Raw genomic sequence first — 17,651 nt, forward strand, 5'->3', positions numbered from 1 at the left:
CGGAAACGCATAACTTACACACTGGATGCCACAGGTTCCTGAGGGGCAGATCTGTTCTTCACGCATTAGTGTTGGTACAAACTGCTACGCACAGCTAAGTTATGTTCATTGCGCCTGTACTTTATGTCCTGGCTGACACCGATGTCACATTGTGAGTCCTTAATATGTGGTTGGTTTTCTGACTTACTTTCTAATTGTATCCCCTGTTCTTCTTAAAGCATTCTGAAAATGGCAGCCTGATAAAAACACAACTGAAGTTGTTCATTCTAGAAGGTCCCATCTGCTATGATCTATTTACCTGACTTTAGTCACCAGGCCCTCAGGGATCAATCCACATGAGTTGGGAAAGTGGGGAGAATGAGCTCTCATATTTTAATTTATTCAGACCTGACTTTCTAACAAAAACTTGTGCTAATTTCCCTTGTCCTCATGCAGCAGTGCTCTGAACATTTCCAAGGATGTACTTCAAGTCGTACAGCATCTCCTACCATGGTTACTGTAAGTGCACTGCAGCAAAACGCTCAGATCTGATTCACCCACGAATCAGCCACAGTTACAGAAGGTCTGCACCCTGGATAAGACTTCCCCTAAGTTCTGCCTGCCCTAGAGCCTCCCCTTTGTGTCAATGCTGACTGTGGTTCTTGAAGGACTCTAATAGACCAGAGCACGGCAAACATGACTCTCCAAGGCCTTGCCCTTCCCCCACTCCCTCTGCCTTGCTAAACCCTTAGGCTACATTCCTAAAGCTAGCCACCAAGGTCTGGTCCCTTATTTGGCCTCTTCCTCCCCTGAGGCTGACCACCAGGTTCCAACTATCTGAAACATTGGAATCCAACAATCAAAAGACCCCTTTGGCTCACCTAATTCACATGCCCAATCAAGACAAACCAACTCATCCTAACAGGGTGGGAGGGGTGAGGGTGGGGCCTCCTTTTCCCTTCATAACTGTCATTTGCCCATGGGCCATGTCTGTCTTCTCTCTGCCTAGAGTTAATCCTTCATCCCTCCAGGTCAAATATCCCTTCCCCTCTCTGTTTTTCCTCTTCCCTTCTTCTTTGGCCTCTATCTCCTGTCTGTGTATCTTGCTCCCTGTCCTCTGTCCTTCTAGGGCAAGTAAGTTTCCTTTGGCTGAGAACTTGGTCCTAGGGGGCCTTGTGCTAATATGGGTTCTTACAATTCTCACCCTGCAGCCGGTAGGACACCCTGGTGTGCGCTCTGACGGATCTTTAGGAGTAGCTCTGTGACATTTTTTTAGTTCCAGGGAGGCTTTTCAAGTTCATGATGATTTCCTAGCGACTGATGTGGACCTGTCTCAGGCTCACAGACCTCTAAGTCGCACAACAAATGCAGAATGTCTGTCTGTCTGACTGGAGTTTCTCCCGAGACCCTCAGAGAGCCCTGAGTGCCACAAACCAAGGTTATTTGGTTGCTTGCACCAGTGAGGAATTGTTCTGAGTAAGGATCTTTTAATCTTAAATTAGGCTAAATTGCTGAAGCTACTAACCTCAGAGCAGAAGCATTTAAGAACAAAATCTTTACAGCACGTATTCTATGAAGTCTACTGTCCAATAGCACAGCATTAGACAGAACATACCATGAATGTGTGTACACAACTACTTGCTAAAACTCCCCTCTGAAAAGCAGAATTGCTGTGCTTAACTAGTTCTTCACATTCTGAGACACAATCTTCTTACCACTCTGGAGCGTATTTCTTTGGCGTACAGCGGAAATAAAAACTCTGACTCCCCTTCCAGCCGAAGTCCATCTGCCGTAACATGCAGGTGACCCATTCCTATCTGGTAAGGAAAAGCGTCATAAGTTTCCATTGTTTTATTTTTCGCTTCTTTACAATTAACTAAAATCACATGGGCATCTTCATACACTCATTCCGTTTTTCTGTATTTCTCCTAAATTCTAGTTGAAACTTTAGTTGCTTATTTTCAATATTTATTTAAAAAGTCTTTTTGTAAGTACAGAAGTTTATTTGAGAGATGGGTATAAGATTTAACAAATCATTTTATAATAAACACCTAAGACCCATGACCACATTTAAAACCTTACTATAACTGTTTAATTTTAAGGACATTGATGGCTGATTGGTTGATTGATTGATTGATTGATTGATTGAGGTCACATATGTACCGTGGCGTCTGTGCAGAGGTCAGAGGACAACTTGTAGAAGTTGGTTCTCTCCCTTGGCCATGTGGGTCCCAGGAACCAAACTCAGGTTGTCAGGCTAGGCCTGTCCCTTCGCCTCCTGAGCAACTCTCCATGTGGAGAACACAGGAAGCCTTGAGAGGACTCGCAAAGAACAGAAGTCCTGAGTGAGAACCCAGTGCCACAGACAGGCCTATGGGAGGGTCAAAGCCCACCGCCAGGCACGGATCTGATTAAAATGGCTGCCAACCTCTCTGGTTCACATCCGGATGTTGACAGTGTGCAAACCCAGCAACTGCAGCTTCCGTCCCAAATAATTGCAACCTGGGACTTCTGCCATTACGAGACCTCCTACGGGGACAAGACAGCCCCTCCCCTGTGCACTGCAAGGAAACTTCTGAGGAGGTTGTGGTGCTGGTCCAGCAGAGGGAGCACAGCCCATCCATCCCAGCTTCTCTGAATGTGTGTCTGTCTGTCTGTCTGTCCAGTCTTCATTCCCTCACCACCCTAGTCAGGTTTCTGGGACCAAGCTGTGTTGGACCTGACACCTCGACCCTCCTTCTTAATTTTTAAATAAAGACATAATTAAATGGACTTTCCTGAGGTGTACAGCTCTAGAAGTTTTCACTCACGTATATAATTATGCGAACCACACACACAATTAGGACTTATTCTCCCTCAAGACATCCTAAACACCCATTTAAGGCTGCATGTTGACTGTGTTCATGATGAAATACGCATTCACTGAAGAACTTTAACTGAGAAGCACTTTCAGGAAGAGCGAAAGAAGTCTGTGTTCCCAGGGGCTGCATTCACCAAGTCTACAGTCACAAAGGGCCAGTAAACCAAAGACAAAACCACAGAGATCACAGCAGCCACCATGCTGTAAAACCATCTGGGGTAACTCAGCTTCGCTCCCTGTGCATTCCTGGCCGCACCGGACCACTTCTTTCTTTGGTGTGGGTAGCCTTGGAAGGACCATATTACACGCTCATGCTGGGGCACTGATTCCCATGTTCTGAAATACAGCCATGGATGACGGTCGTCACCGAGGTCATCCTCACCCCTGCCGTCCTTCTCATGCATTTCGCCCAAGAATTCAAAACAGGCCTCCACGCTGACTGGATGGGATTTCCCACATGGTGAAGAGGCTCAGAGCAGATGGGGCAGCAGCCTCGCAGTTGAGATCCGAGTAGGGAAAGTCCAGGAAAATCCATGATTAGTAGCGCTTTATGGCCTGAGGCAGGAGCACTGTGTCAGTTGTGAGCAGTCCTGCTGTCCTCATCCTCCTGAACACTTGATAGACACACAAATCGTGCTATGGGGTAAACTCCTCTCCATAGATTTCAGAAGGAACGCCTTAAAGAATATAGTTCTTGTCTTCTACAGTGTGATAGTTTTCTTCCCTCTATAGAGTTAGAGATGGCTATGTGTCTGTTTACAGATATCTACTTCTGGTTTTTACCTGTTGCATACTACCCCATAGTACGAATGCTACATCTCCTTACTGTTTCCACTGTTCAAGAATTCCACTAATGCATACTGCATGGTGGTAAAATCTATCCCGTTCTCTCCCGCTCCTCTCCTATCCTTCTCTACTTTTCCTTCCCAACTTCCCAACTCATAGAAGACTTTAATCTATTGTTTTACTTAGGAATGGAGGGATGCTGGATTGTAACGTTTCCTCCCAATTTGTACAAAAGTATAACAATTACCTCAGTGCATTTGCAGAGACCTGGAAGTTTGTGGGGACACGTTATGGTCCAGCCACTATCCTATTATTTTAATAGAATATAGATCAAAAGACTTCTTATAATATCCTAGGCTAGACAGCATGTCTGAAAAACCCAAAGTAATTTTGTGGTATCAACCTAGTACCAAACTTCTTAACATCCATGACTGTATACACACTCACTCCTGAAAAGGTCATCTAACCTTTCATTTCTTTTTATGCTCTAGAATCAGAAAGTATTTATTGAGTACCTAATTGCATCCAATATACTTGGATATGGATAAGGAGGCAGGAAGTACAATGTCCTATCGGTTCCTAAGTTTTTTTGTGGCAAGAATGCGATGTAACCATAAGGTAGACAATTAAGAGCATAGTGAAGTATGTGGGAACTGCAGTGTGGGGAACTGCATTGTGGGACTTACTCAGCTAAGCTAAAAGGGTGAGTCTTCGGGGAATTCTGTGTTGCGGTATAATTTAAAAAGGTTTATTTTATCCCAAACTAGGGCTGACACCATAGGGCTACATGGCATCCGTGGGATATTTTCATCTCAGTCAGCAAAGCCTCTCACCCGCTAAGCTTTATCCCATGTCACACTATTGATGGCTTCTCTCTGAGCCTGGCAACAATCTCTCTACCCATCTATTTCCCAAGGCAGATTGTCACCATGCCAGGCATACACATCCCAATTCTGTGGTGGGCCCAGTGTGTCCCGCCACCACACACTCTCTTGAACTCAATTAAGTCGCCACATGAAAGAACACATCACACCGTAACCTCTGATCCAATTAATAAGATATAATTGCCCATCTAAATAGCACAAAATCCTGTACACACCCATCCCTTTAGAATAGTCATAACAACCTGTAAATGTGCAGAGAGGAAACTTAACATCCGCTGCCATGTTCTCTCAGCTGCTCCCTCCTCTGGCTCTGGTCTCCTCCTCCTCTAAAACTTTTCTCCCTCCCATCCTTCCTTCTCGTCCAATGACAGGCCTCGTTCTATCCTGTACCTGCCTTCACCTGCATAATGATATCAACCTTCAATTTTGTTTAATGGAATGTGGACAGTAAACTGTGTGTGAGCTGGGTTCTGAGTTCAGGCTGATGCGACCACTCTTGAAAGGAAAAGCCGGAAGCTCAGGCAGCTTCTGTGGTGCCTGTGCCTTCTTTGTCTTCACAACATGGCTACTCAGAGGACAAATGGCACCAGCTGGCAAGTTGAAGACACGGGCTGTAACGAGAAGCCTGGTGCTGTTTGTACCATCAGACACCAGTGATCACCGGGTTTGTACTGGTGACCCCAGTGATGGGACATGCTGCACATGGGGGGTTTATCTCTCTCCTCCAAACTCGGCCTCGAGGATAGCCTGTCCCCTTAACCAGAGGATGAAAAGAGCATTTCAGTCTTTTCTCTGCTTCAATCCCATCCTGGTAGCAATAACACTTAAAATCAAGACTTTCTATTTGGTTTTTAGACTGAAAGCACTAATAAACTAAAATACCCTTTAGAAAGACATACATGGATAGCCTAGGAAGAAGCCAAGGGAATAGTTGAAATTCCAGAGTGCCACGTTTTTCTTTCAATCATAGTTTCTGTCCATTTGAAAGGCAAAGGAGAAGAAGAGGCAGAGAGTGTATGGTGTCCATGTCAGACCAACAGCATGGGATGACGGTCAGGCTAGGCATCCAACAGGCAGAGTGGAGGAGGGCGGGCCATTCTCCAGGGCCAGCACAGTCCTAGAAAATGGCATCAGATTAGTGGTAAAGGACTGCCAAATGGGGCCATCGCCCAGGTTAGTTCAGTGAAGAATCGAGAACCTAGGGGATGAGCATTCAGCTCAGGGCCTGGCGTGCGCAAAGCCCTGGGTTATGTCCCCAGCATAAAGGAAGGAAATAAAAAAGGGAAAGTGACAAGGGAGGGAAGCAGTCACTTCCTCGGTCTCTGCTCCAGGTTGCACCCCATTGTCTCCCCTTCTTACATGTGGCCTCCTGCAGGCTCTGGCTAACATTGTGCCTCTCCCCTGGCCAGTATCACAGATGCCTGTTTCCAGCTAAGGCATTGCAGTGGACAAAGGAGTCTTAACATATCCCAATGAACAAGCCACTAAAATGTGATATATGGACTAATTTTCATATAACTATTGCCATGAGATTTTCAAAACACAACACCCTCTCCCTATAAGAACAAAACTCTTAAAATATAGAACACCCTGGCATTTTAGAAATAATTTGCAGTTTGTCTTGATTTTTGTCTTTCAAGTTTAATGAAGGAGCAAAGTTTGACAGAGAAATATAATTCTGACAGCTCGTATGTCGTCTCTTCTATTGGATGAAGCAAACCAAAGGCCTGGCCACACACAAGGGCCTTACACTCGAGGTTACAGTGGATATAACCCAGCAGGTAGGTATCATGGAGACATATTAGAATTTTGCCAACTAAGTTATTAAGAAGGAAATAAAGGTATCTGAAAGTAAAGATTTGTAACAAGGCAAAGGCATTTAGTGGCTATTATGATAACCATTTAATTGATTTTATAATTCTGTGCAGAAAATCATAAAAAGTTAGGATTCAATGCAGAATTTGTACAGTAATAAAACAACAAAGGTTTTATGTGATTAGGTATCCGGGTCCACAAAAATAAGAAACTAATACTTCATTAAAACCCACAAGCAAAATATATGGCCAACAAATCATCAGTTCTAAACCAGGATGGACCACAGAACCATTCGTGAGTTTGCCCACCAGGTTCAGGATGTTGGATCCTTGGTGTCGCCCAGTAGGTGGCGCTGTTAGAAGAGGTTTAGGAAATGCAACTCTGCAGAAGAGAGTCTGTTACTGTCTTTGAGGTGCCTTCCTCACTGACTTCCAATTCACTCTCTATGTTTGCCGTTGAAGACGTTAGCTTCTAGTTTCCTGCTCTGGCTACCACACCTGCCTGCAGCCATGCTTCCCCACCATGATGGTGGAGTCATAGTCTTCCAGAACTATAAACCCAAATAAACTTGGTTATAGTGGTTTATCTCAGCAATAGACAAGTAACTCAGGCAGAAGCAAAAGGCACCGAGGTAAATACTTCCTGCGAGCTTTCTCACGGGGTTGGTACAATGTTTTTGAAAGTTTTTTGTTTTTATTGTATCTCTTGTTGACTGTCACATTCTAAAACATGTCATCACACCTCTGAAGGGACACACGGTTATTGTAAAGAATCCCAGAGGACCCTCTGAGGGGCTTCAATCACATCAACATAGAGGAGGCTCTGGCTTGACATGTGCTAGAGAATGGAAGGATCTGGCTGTCCCCAACTGCTGGTCATAGAGAGAATGGCTCGGTGCTGTTCTGGGCTCCATCATAAGATGAGGTCCATCAATGCTCAGTTCCCCACCAGTGTACTCACCGGAGAGAATGGGTCTCCATTGAAGTATCTAGATTGAAAAACACAGAATATAAAAATATTCTGGGTCTCAAGCTCAAGAAGATGAGTCAAGTCTTGGAGGAAATGATGCGTTCTTGCTTACGATTTCAGCTGCTTGACTTGGCAAGCAACATCATTAAAGCCAAGGCCATCAGGAAACTTACATCCGTGTTGGGTCATAGGATCTGAGTTACCCAGGGGCAGGAAAGGATCCTGCATTAGAACAATCAGTGGCATTGCAACACTGAGTTAGATTCAATTCCAAAGAGCTTTTGAGAGTCGAGAGTGGGATTTTAGAAGAAACACAGAGGTGATTTTGGGGGTGGGGTGCTGAGCAGTGACTTCAAATTTTCATGCACATTGGGTGTCTTCTTCACTGAGCTGGACTTCCATGCCAAACACACAAACACTTTTGGCTTTTTGAGACAGTCTCATGTTGTCTAGGGTGTCCTTGGACTATACACCTGATTACTTTGAGCTCCAGATCCTCCTGCCTCTCCCACTATGTTCTGGGATTACACGTGTGCGCCACCATGCCTGTGTCAACTGTAGCATCTGCATGCTCTCCCAGGATCACCATACACTCACCAAAGCCTGGGGACAGCTGCATACCTTCATTCTTTTCTGAGTTTTCAATTCTCTCCCAATTATGCCAACTTAGGTTAAAATAAAAATCTTCAGGATGTTATCTAATTCATTCCCAAGCTCCCGGTAAAGAATTACCAACTGCTTAATGACACTTATCTAAGGAAATGCCATAGAGGCTTAAAAATGCTGCACTCTGCTGCCAAGTGATAGATTCTGAACTGCACAGTTCTCAGTTGCTACACAGTAATGGAAATTAGTTTCAAACCCTTGAAGTTTCAAAACCTTGAAATTAAATTAAATTAGTTTCAAAACCTTGAAATTAAATTAAAATTAGTTTCAAAACCTTGAAATCCACCTAGAGTCTTCAGCCTTTCAGAAAGGGCAATGTCACCCATTACAACAATAGAGGGCAGCAAAAAACAACTAGCCAACAGAATATTTTATAGAAATATGAACTTACTGACACAGCATTATATTCTGTTTTGATTATTTATATCCCTTTCCCGAATACAAATGCTCTCCGGATTTATTTTTTAAGGTCAATATACTTAGATCAGTACCATTAATCTTATTTTGTTATAGTTACATTCATTAAATGCTGTAAAATAATCATGAGTGAGAAAATGCCCGTGACTATAAAGTTTTCAAAGTTTGTGTGGGTGCAGGAGCTGAAAATCAGGGCCACAGACACGCAGGCAAGCTCTGTACCACTGAACTAGAAGCCTAGGTGCACGCTGATTGTTTTAATGTCCATTTATCTTTTATAACAACTACCGTGCAGTCCTCTAGCACCTCAGTGCTCAGCATCGGTTGTTACATTTCCCAAGTATTTGCAGTCAACAGTAATTGTGTGCACTGGTGTTCCATGACATTTTAGTTCTAAGGGCTGAATGTGTGAGATGCTGTGATCTGAGTCCTTCAAAAGGCAGAAGCTGGGCTCAGCCTCACCAGGCTCCATTCACTTCTCGGTTATAGTGCTCGAGTCTCCTGTAATTCTGTCCTTTTCCATTGTCAGTATTCTGTTATCCTTTTGGGACTTCATTCTGATAGTTTTTTTGTCACCTTGAAACAACAGAGTTGGGCTGGCTCAGCAGTTAAGAGCACTGACTGTTCTTCCAAAGGTCCGGAGTTCAATTCCCAGCAACCACATGGTGGCTCACAACCATCCGTAATGGGATCTGATGCCCTCTTCTGGTGTGTCTGAAGACCGCAACAATATACTTATATATAATAAAGAGATAAATCTTTGAAACAACAGTTTTCTGAGAAGAGAGAACCTCAATTGAGAAAATGGTTCCATTGGATGGAGCTGTAGGTAAGCTTGTGAGGTATTTTCTTAATCAGTGACTGATAGGGGAGGCCCCAGCCCAAGGTGGGCCTGGATAGTATAAGAAAATGGGCTGAACAGCCATGAAGAGCAGGCCAGTGAGCAGCACTCCTCCCCAGCCTTTGCCTCAGCTCCTCCTCCCAGTTCCTGCCTTGGACTCCTGCCCTGACTTTCCTCAGTGGCAGAGTGTGATCTGAGAACTGTGAGCTGCTTTTGGTCATGGTATTTTATGACAGCAATAGTTTAATCACTAATTAAGCTGTCTTTCTCCTGATTTCCCGTTTAGGTTTGTCTTAGTATTATGGATTTTTTTTTTAAGTAGTCTTACTCTGTAGCTCTAGCTGTCTTGAGTTCTTGACTCTCCGGGCTTGCAACATTGGGATTATTGACCCACATCACCATGCTAGAAAGATCTCCAGGTGTGATATGTTAAGTCTGAAAGTGCCACATGGAGACCATCACCCACCAATTAGCAAGAGTGTTTTTATTTCACAGAAGCAAGAAGCTGCATGCAGAGATCAGCCACTTACAAAACTGGCAACAAATCCAGTCAAAGGCATTCAGGCCTTTGTCTAAGGAACTAGGGGGACTTTGGCTAGGTTTAGGTCATCTAAAACTTCATCGGTGGGTGCCAGGGATGTTACAGGGGTTGGTTTCTGATTGGCTTGCATTCAGGTGGTCAGTGGACTGCATTCCTGTATCATGAACAATTTCAACCACAGGATGAGATACCCAAGCCATATAATGCTGCCCAGCACAGATGGCCCATCCTGAGATAAGATGTTTCCCATTCTTGTGGTTCTCTCCAGGCTGTTCTCTGGATGGGGGATTTGATGACCTTGTTCCTGGAATTTATGGTCTGTTCCTGGAGCTGGTGGCTTATAGCCTAGTTCCTGGGACTGATAATTTAGGGGGCTTTTATGGTCAGTTCCTGGAATGGAATAGCTTTCCTTTTGAAGTCTTTTGCTACTTCACAACTGTAATTTTGCTACTGCCGTGAACTATAAATAAATATAAATACCAGTGTTTTCAGACGGTCTTAGGTGACCCCTTTGAAAGGGCTGTTTGACCCCCAAAGGGGTCTCAACCCACAGGTTGAGAACTGCTGCTTTTGTATTCTTGTGAATCCAGGTTTCCCTGCGCTGCTCCACCACCCTTCCTCCAGCACTGGGCCCTCCAGGCAAACCTCGGCTGACTCATTCCTGGGGTCTGTACTCTGTCCTACAGTTCTACCGGCTCTCGTTTGCCTCTGTCATCCTTTACTGCTTAGGTTTGTAACTTGTTTCTGCAACAGTGATTGTGAGTGACGCATCCAAATTAGGTCATCTTGTCAAGATGACTTGGCTCCTTGGGGTCTTCTGTGGTTCTATGTAGATAAATGGCTTGAATAGAAATGACCACCAAAGGCCCGTGTGCTAGTGGCACTATTTGAAATTATTTGGGTTAGAAGGTGTAGCCTTGTTGTCACTGGGTGTAGGCTGTAAAAAGTCCATGCTAGGCCCAGTTTCCTCCCCCATCCCTTTTCTCCCTGCTACCTGCTGATCTGAATGTAGAACTCTCAGCTTCTTTTCCAGTATGTCTGCCTGTGTGCCACCATGCTCCCCACCATGGTGGTAATGAACTAAGCCTCTGAAACAGTAAGCCAGCTCAAGTTAAATACTTCCCTTTGTAAGGTTTGACATGGTCACAGTGTCTCTTCACAGCAATAGAACATTGACTAAGACAGATTGTATTTTTCTATTTCTATAAACAGTGCATGAGAGTTTTGACATGGTTACATTGATTCTGGGAATAACTTTGGGTTATATGGAAAGCTTAAGAATATTTGGGTTTATTGTTTTTTGTAAAAAATAAAATTTTTTGAGACAAGATCTTGCTATACATATATTAGAAATTATTAGAAATTGTTTATTTATAACAATTAATAATTTATTTATAATAAATTATTTATTTATAATAATTTCTAATATATGCATAGTAAGTACAATTATATACAAATATAATACAAATATACAATATTTGTATACAATATATTCATATCCAATATAATACAAATACAAATACAAATGTAATAAATATATCTAAGAATGCTCCTCAAGTATATTTTAAATTCGTGAGTAATTACCAGAATGTGTAGAAGTGCAAATGTTTATTACATGAAGACAGTGATGGTAGCTATTGGCTTAAACCATGACGTGACAGAAACAAGGGCATAGAAAACGTAGGGTTCATGAAGTGCACTTCAAACTAAACCTCAGACGATAGCTGTCATTCTTGGGAAGACTCTGGGCACACATCACATCCCAGCTGCTTGAGAAACGCATACTAAACTGTGATGTTCCTCGTATTTTTATCTCAGTGGATCTATCTTGCCAAATTGATGTATCGTATATTAAATGATAACCCCATCCCAGAATGCACCAAACAAGGGCTTCTTGCGACATAGCTTAATGGTAGTGCACTTGCCTAACATGCAAAAGGTCTTGTGTTCAATTCCCAGCACCACGAAATAAACAAAATGTACACAAAATATCAAGGCAAATAAAGTTGTGCAATTATTTTTAACATATGGGGATATTTAGATTAAGATAGATTCTGTAAGACTGATGGCATTTTATTTACTAAATGTGTTGTGAATATTGAAGTTTTTGCACACACATTTATGTGCATCAGAACAGAGTGCTGAAAACATGCAAATATTACATTCCTTTGGCTTGGGTGTGGTTTAAGTGTGTCCTCCAAGGCAGTGCATATGGGTCAAATGATTCTTTCACGGGAGTCATCTAAAACCATTGGAAATGTCAGATATTTACATTATGATTCATAATGGTGGTAAAATTACCATTATGAAGTAGCAACAAAAATAATTGTATGGTTGGGGATTTCCATAGATAGCATGTGTATTAAAGAGTTGCAGCATTCGGAACGTTGAGAACCACTGCTCCTGTCAACACAGTTTGCTCACTGGGGTAGTAGCTTTCTGGACTTCTGAGAGGTCATGAAGGCCCTGGGGTCAGTGGCAGGTTGCACTTGAATCTGAGCTGTCTGGGGGCCCAGTTAGCTCTCAGGGGAAGGTTGTGGTAAAATCCCCAGCTAGGCCCCACCCAGGCTTTCGTGTTTTCTGCCGATTGGATTCTTCCTGCATGTGCAATCTTGCACTCCCACCAGGCATCAGAGCTGAGGCTAAGTCCTTAAACCTCCAAAATCATGAGCTGAACAAGCAAGCCTCTTCTCTGGATTAAGTCACTGGCTCTAAAGGGGACATCTCTATGAACTCCCTACCCCAAAGGCTCAGGGCACATCAGCACGAGGACTAAGAAAGAGAGTAAGAGCGGGAGGGAGGAGTTCAGGGAAAGCTCTTGGGCATGGCCTACTGGGTGCACTCCAGAACTCACGGTAGCTGTGGTTATCTGTACAAGACCAAGACAGCCAAACTTCTGGCATAGACAGGTGGACAATCTCTGGGCCACAACCCTTACTGTGTAGCCAGACAATGGATAACTATAGAAGAAGAATCATTCTTCTCAGAGGATGTGGTCAGGTAGGTAGGTGTCGAATGCTCCAGTGGAGACCGCATCCCTGCACTTATGGCCAGCACTAATTGGATTTACTAAGTAATAAAAATAATGATTTGAAATTGGGAATTGGGTCTGTTAGAGAGATATGGAGAGAATTATAGGAGGGGATAGGGATAAATATGATCATATTTTAATGTATACATATTTAATGTATAGATTATCAAGAATAAAGGAAAATTAAATGAAAATCCTCTTCTTTAAAAACAAATAAACACTTGCCTCAGGTATTTCATTACAGTAATTTAATTTAGATGAGAGCAGGCATTGCAAACGTTAAACTATAGGACTAATGACATTAGGAAACTCCAGTCCTACAGATTGTAAACTGTAAATGACCACTAAGACATCTTGACAGAATCAACCACAAATTCAAAATTAGAAGTTTTCTACCCCATAGAGATAATGACTAATGGAAAATACAGCACAATAAATAAAATAATCAATGCAATAATTTACAATGAGTCAGAGAAAGCAATACTCACTGGAGAAAACCACATCACTCTCAGAATCCAGATGGTGAGAGCGAGATTCACGACGAGGATGGTGAGGAGGATAAGAACAAATAGGTACAGACAGCGCTTCCTCCATCCATAAATGCCGATCTTGTAGACATGCTGGTTCTCAGGCCGCTCTATGTGAGTCCCCTCTGTGACCGTGGTGTACTGTTCTCGCACCATCCTCTAGGGAGGGGAGGAGGGAGGGCAGAGGACTTAGTTGTCAGTACTGATATATCGTGAGTCCAGAAAACAATTTTACCCCAGACCAGAAACCAGATATGATGTATACACTTGTAATCCCAGAGCTCTGGGGGTGGGGGGGAGCAGGAGTTCAAGGGAGTCCTTGGTTACACAGTGAACGCAAGGTCAGCTACATAAGTCTCTGTCTCAAAGGAAGAACAAAGAAGAGAGAGAGGGGTAATATTACGTTGAAACAAGTCATACTGTTTCAACCACAAGAAGATACTTAATTTGTCACTTAAGATAATTTAAATGTGACCAATTCACTTAAAATCCAGTGGCCATATTTTCAGATTTTAATCAATTTCACACACATGCATGTGCACACACATGTACACACAAACATACACACGCACACACACACAAACGCTATGGCTTCCAAACCTCTGCCAAGCTGAACTTGACATCAAAGCATCAACCTTTAAGCCAAGTTATCAAATAGGAATTAAAATCAAGTCGGCAACCATATATTTTTTTTAACCTAATTACCCGGTTTGATTCTGAATAGTTAAATTATATCTTCTCTCAACTAAATTACAAAATTTTTGCCAGAACTGAACCCCAAACAGTAAGATACACGAGGGTCTGGATTTTCTTTTACGGGCATGTGGAGATGTGTTCCAGGGGAGTTGTGCATAGGTGGTGACCATGTCCCGAGGAGGCTCCACAGGCTCACTGCACTCACAGGCCCTAGGCCCACTTCCTGAGTCCAATCCATGTGCCACACACCACCCTTCAGGGGCTTGGAGACACCTCTGCTCCTCCCTCGTCTAAGCTGCATTTACCTGAACCATTTCCTTTGGCTGTTCAACGTGCCTGTTGTTAAATTTGTACCAGTTGTACTATTTGTATATGGTTTTGGGTTGTTTTGGTTTTTTTTGAGACAAGACTCACTCTGTGGACTAGAATTCACTCTTGCCCTGGTTGTCTTCAAATTTGTGACAGTCCTCTGACCTCTGCTTCCTGAGTGCTGGGATTACAGCCATGAACCATTGCACCCCATGCCTATTATTAGCCCCACGTTTTATCATTGCCTCTTTAATGTTTTTGCCTAACTTGTTACCCGCTGATGTCATATTGAAAAGACCTTTCTCCAGGGGCTGGAGAGATGGCTCAGTGATTAGCAGCACTCACTGTTCTTCCTGAGTTCAATTCCCAGTCCCCATGGGGAAGCTCACAACTGGCTGATTCCCTCTTCTGGTATAGATGTAAATGCAGACAAAATACCCAATATATAAACAGTATAAACAAACAAACAAACAGATTAATAAATCTTTTTTAAACAAGTTTAGCTCTCCTTTAAAGAAAAGAAAAGACCTTCCTCCTGAGAAGTGTGAGTTGAATGACCAGGTAGCATACAATATTAATAGTTTTACTAATGAGCTGATTTTGTTGTTTGTACTGACACCAAATGCCTGTGAAAAGGACCTGAGAAATTGAGACAATGGGCACCACTGGGCAGAATGCCAGTTCCCCAGGGTTTTGAGGTCTTACAAAGTGAAACTCATGTTGGCAAGAGACCGTGCTGACCTGAAAACACAGAGCGCTCTGTGATCTATTTATAACCTTGTACACAGTAACAGAGGGAGTGAATATTCTGGAATTCCTACTTATATTCAGTGACAAGGAAATAACTCTGTGTTTAATATGTATATATTGAACAAAATTTAATTTTATAAACTAGTTTTAAATAAGTTATGTTAGCAGTAAAAGTTATACTCCCTGTTAACTATCCTTCAAAGTGTGCTGATGTTAACTTTTACTACTTTTTTTTTTTCTTTTTGGAGCTAGGTACCGAACCCAGGGCCTTGTGTTTGCTAGGCAAACGCTCTACCACTGAGCTAAATCCCCAACCTGAAACTTTTAAATGCATTGCTCAAATATAAATATCAGGGGTTTTGGTTGGGTTTTTTTTTTGTTTTGTTTTGTTTTGTTTTGGTTGGTTGGTTGGTTGGTTTGGATATTCAAGACAGGGTTTCTCAGTGTAGGTTTGGCTTCTCTAGAACTCATTCTGTAGACCAGGCTGGCATCAAATTCACAGAGATCCACCTGCCTCTACCTCCCAAGTGCTGAGATTAAAGGCGTGAGCCACCACTGCCTGCCCTAATTATCAGTATTTTTACAATTTGAACATTAGATATAAATCATTAGTGTTTTTACATAAACAGCAGCTTTCCTTCACTTGTACATTCATAGCTCTCTATTTGCTGTGTAAGCAAAACAATCTTACAGATAAGTGTTCTATCTTACACGTTTGATTTCATTTCATATGTAGAAGAGTCTTGCCTGATGTATGTCTGAGTATTTATGTGTACTCAGTGCACCCTGGAGGCCAGAAGAGGGTGTTGAATGTTCTAGAACAGGAGTTACAAATGCTTGTGTGTGCTGGGAAATAAACCCAGAATCTCTGGAAGAGCAACAAATGCTCTTAACCACCGAGCTATCACGCCAGCCTCATCTCTGATTCTTCTTATACAGGCAAACGATTGAATGTATTGCCCATTCTATCTTGCTAAATAAAGGCTGGCCAATGGCATTCTGTATTTCAACCAGCACCTACTTACTTGTCTGCTCAAGACAAGTCACTTCCAGGAGCTGGGCAACCAAGATGACTAACACAGGAGTCATGCTCCAAAGGAGTTACTATCACATGATCTTAAAAGGAGCCAGGTGTGAGGATGTATGCTGACAATTCTATCGCTTAGCCCCCCCGGACAGTAGGGACTTGAGTTCAAGTTCAGATTGAGATACACAGCCAGTCTTTCAAACAAACAAAAAACAAAACACCAAAACATAAGGGGGAGGTATAGGCATAATTTTCTCTCAACTGTGGAAAGCTCTTGGTGCTGCTTCTAAGATATTGGCAAGAATTTGACATTGGGCTAGGATAAGGAAGTAGGCTCAAGATCTTCATCATCTTGATAAGTCCCTGAATAGCATGGGGCCTTTGTTTATGCCTGGCTTGTCCTTGACTGCTTCGCCTTGACCTGGAGCTAACCCTATTCTTTGCATGTACCTAGAGCGACATAAAAGCAGATTGGGAAAAATTAAAGCCACTTCATACTGGCTTGAGTCATGCTATAATGTTGTCTAATTGTCTTTTTTCTCTCTTTAATCCTCACTCTCTTCCTCAAGACCCTGTTGACTGACTGAGCAGGCTTAGTCTCTCAACCTACTTTAATAAGCATTCAACCTTCCCAGAAGTAGTAAAAGAGAAAAGTTACTGGGACATGGGGAGGTAGACCTGTTTAGAAATAGTTCTTTGGGGGCAAGTCCAATCTTCATTGTCAGGATATCCGAAGGTCAGTCCAGTCCTCTCAGCAGTCACCACACATGAACTAGCAAAGGCGGTTCAATCCAGAAGAAACCCCAAGGGTCACCAACCAGCCAGGGTCTATAGAAGCAGCAAGAAGCCACTGGAACCTCATGGGAAGTTCCTTGGTGGTGAGTTTCCCTCTATGGTGTCACCACGAGCTTAGCTCAGAGATGCAAGGTGAACCAATACTGACTAATTTGTTAGTGAAGAATAGCAAAGTAGAGCAAAGTGAACCAATGGTCCGGCTCCCACTGTCTGTGGGGTCATATTTATACTCCTTCACCATGCGTCCTGCAGCCTGCTTTAGCAAAACATCTTTCACCTGTCTTCCCCAGCAAAACATCACTGGGCATAAGTGACTTTCCAAAAAAACCAGAAGTTTCTAATTCAAGGAGGTATTTTTTTAAAGGCTAGTCAGATTCCTGAAAAATTACAAATTCAATTATATCTAAGATCTCAAAGGGTGATTTATGTAGTTTACAATTACAGAATACATTGGGTCCCACATATCTGGCAGGTTATACATAACTGTGCACTAGTGTTTTTCCAACTAAGCCACACCCACTCCAACAAGGCCACCTCCTAATAGTGCCACTCCCTATGGGTCAATTGGGGCCATTTTCAGTCAAACCACCATGTCATTCCCAGCCCCATAGGCTTGTAGCAACATCATAATGCAGAAATATATAAAGTACAACTTTAAAAGATTCCAGAATTGATAAGTCTCAACCCTGTAAATGTCCAAAGTCTCTTGAAACTCATGCAATCTTCTAACTGTAATTCCCTAGCAGATCACATGCCTC

The 17,651-nt window shown here is 42.8% G+C and overlaps 1 protein-coding gene across 1 annotated transcript in view; it reads right to left on the reverse strand.

Annotated features, from left to right (window-relative positions):
* Sgcg (sarcoglycan, gamma) overlaps window positions 1–17,651 on the reverse strand; it is a 46,476-nt gene that overhangs the window by 17,184 nt on the left and 11,641 nt on the right. Inside the window, 2 exon segments of the mRNA NM_001006993.1 lie at window positions 1,695–1,796; window positions 13,278–13,475. Of these exon segments, the coding sequence (NP_001006994.1) occupies window positions 1,695–1,796; window positions 13,278–13,472 (297 nt within the window). The 5' untranslated portion in view covers window positions 13,473–13,475.

The sequence above is a fragment of the Rattus norvegicus genome, chromosome 15 (genome assembly GCF_021556685.1).
Source record: "Rattus norvegicus strain SHRSP/BbbUtx chromosome 15, alternate assembly SHRSP_T2T, whole genome shotgun sequence".
In the NCBI taxonomy this organism is placed as follows: domain Eukaryota; kingdom Metazoa; phylum Chordata; class Mammalia; order Rodentia; family Muridae; genus Rattus; species Rattus norvegicus.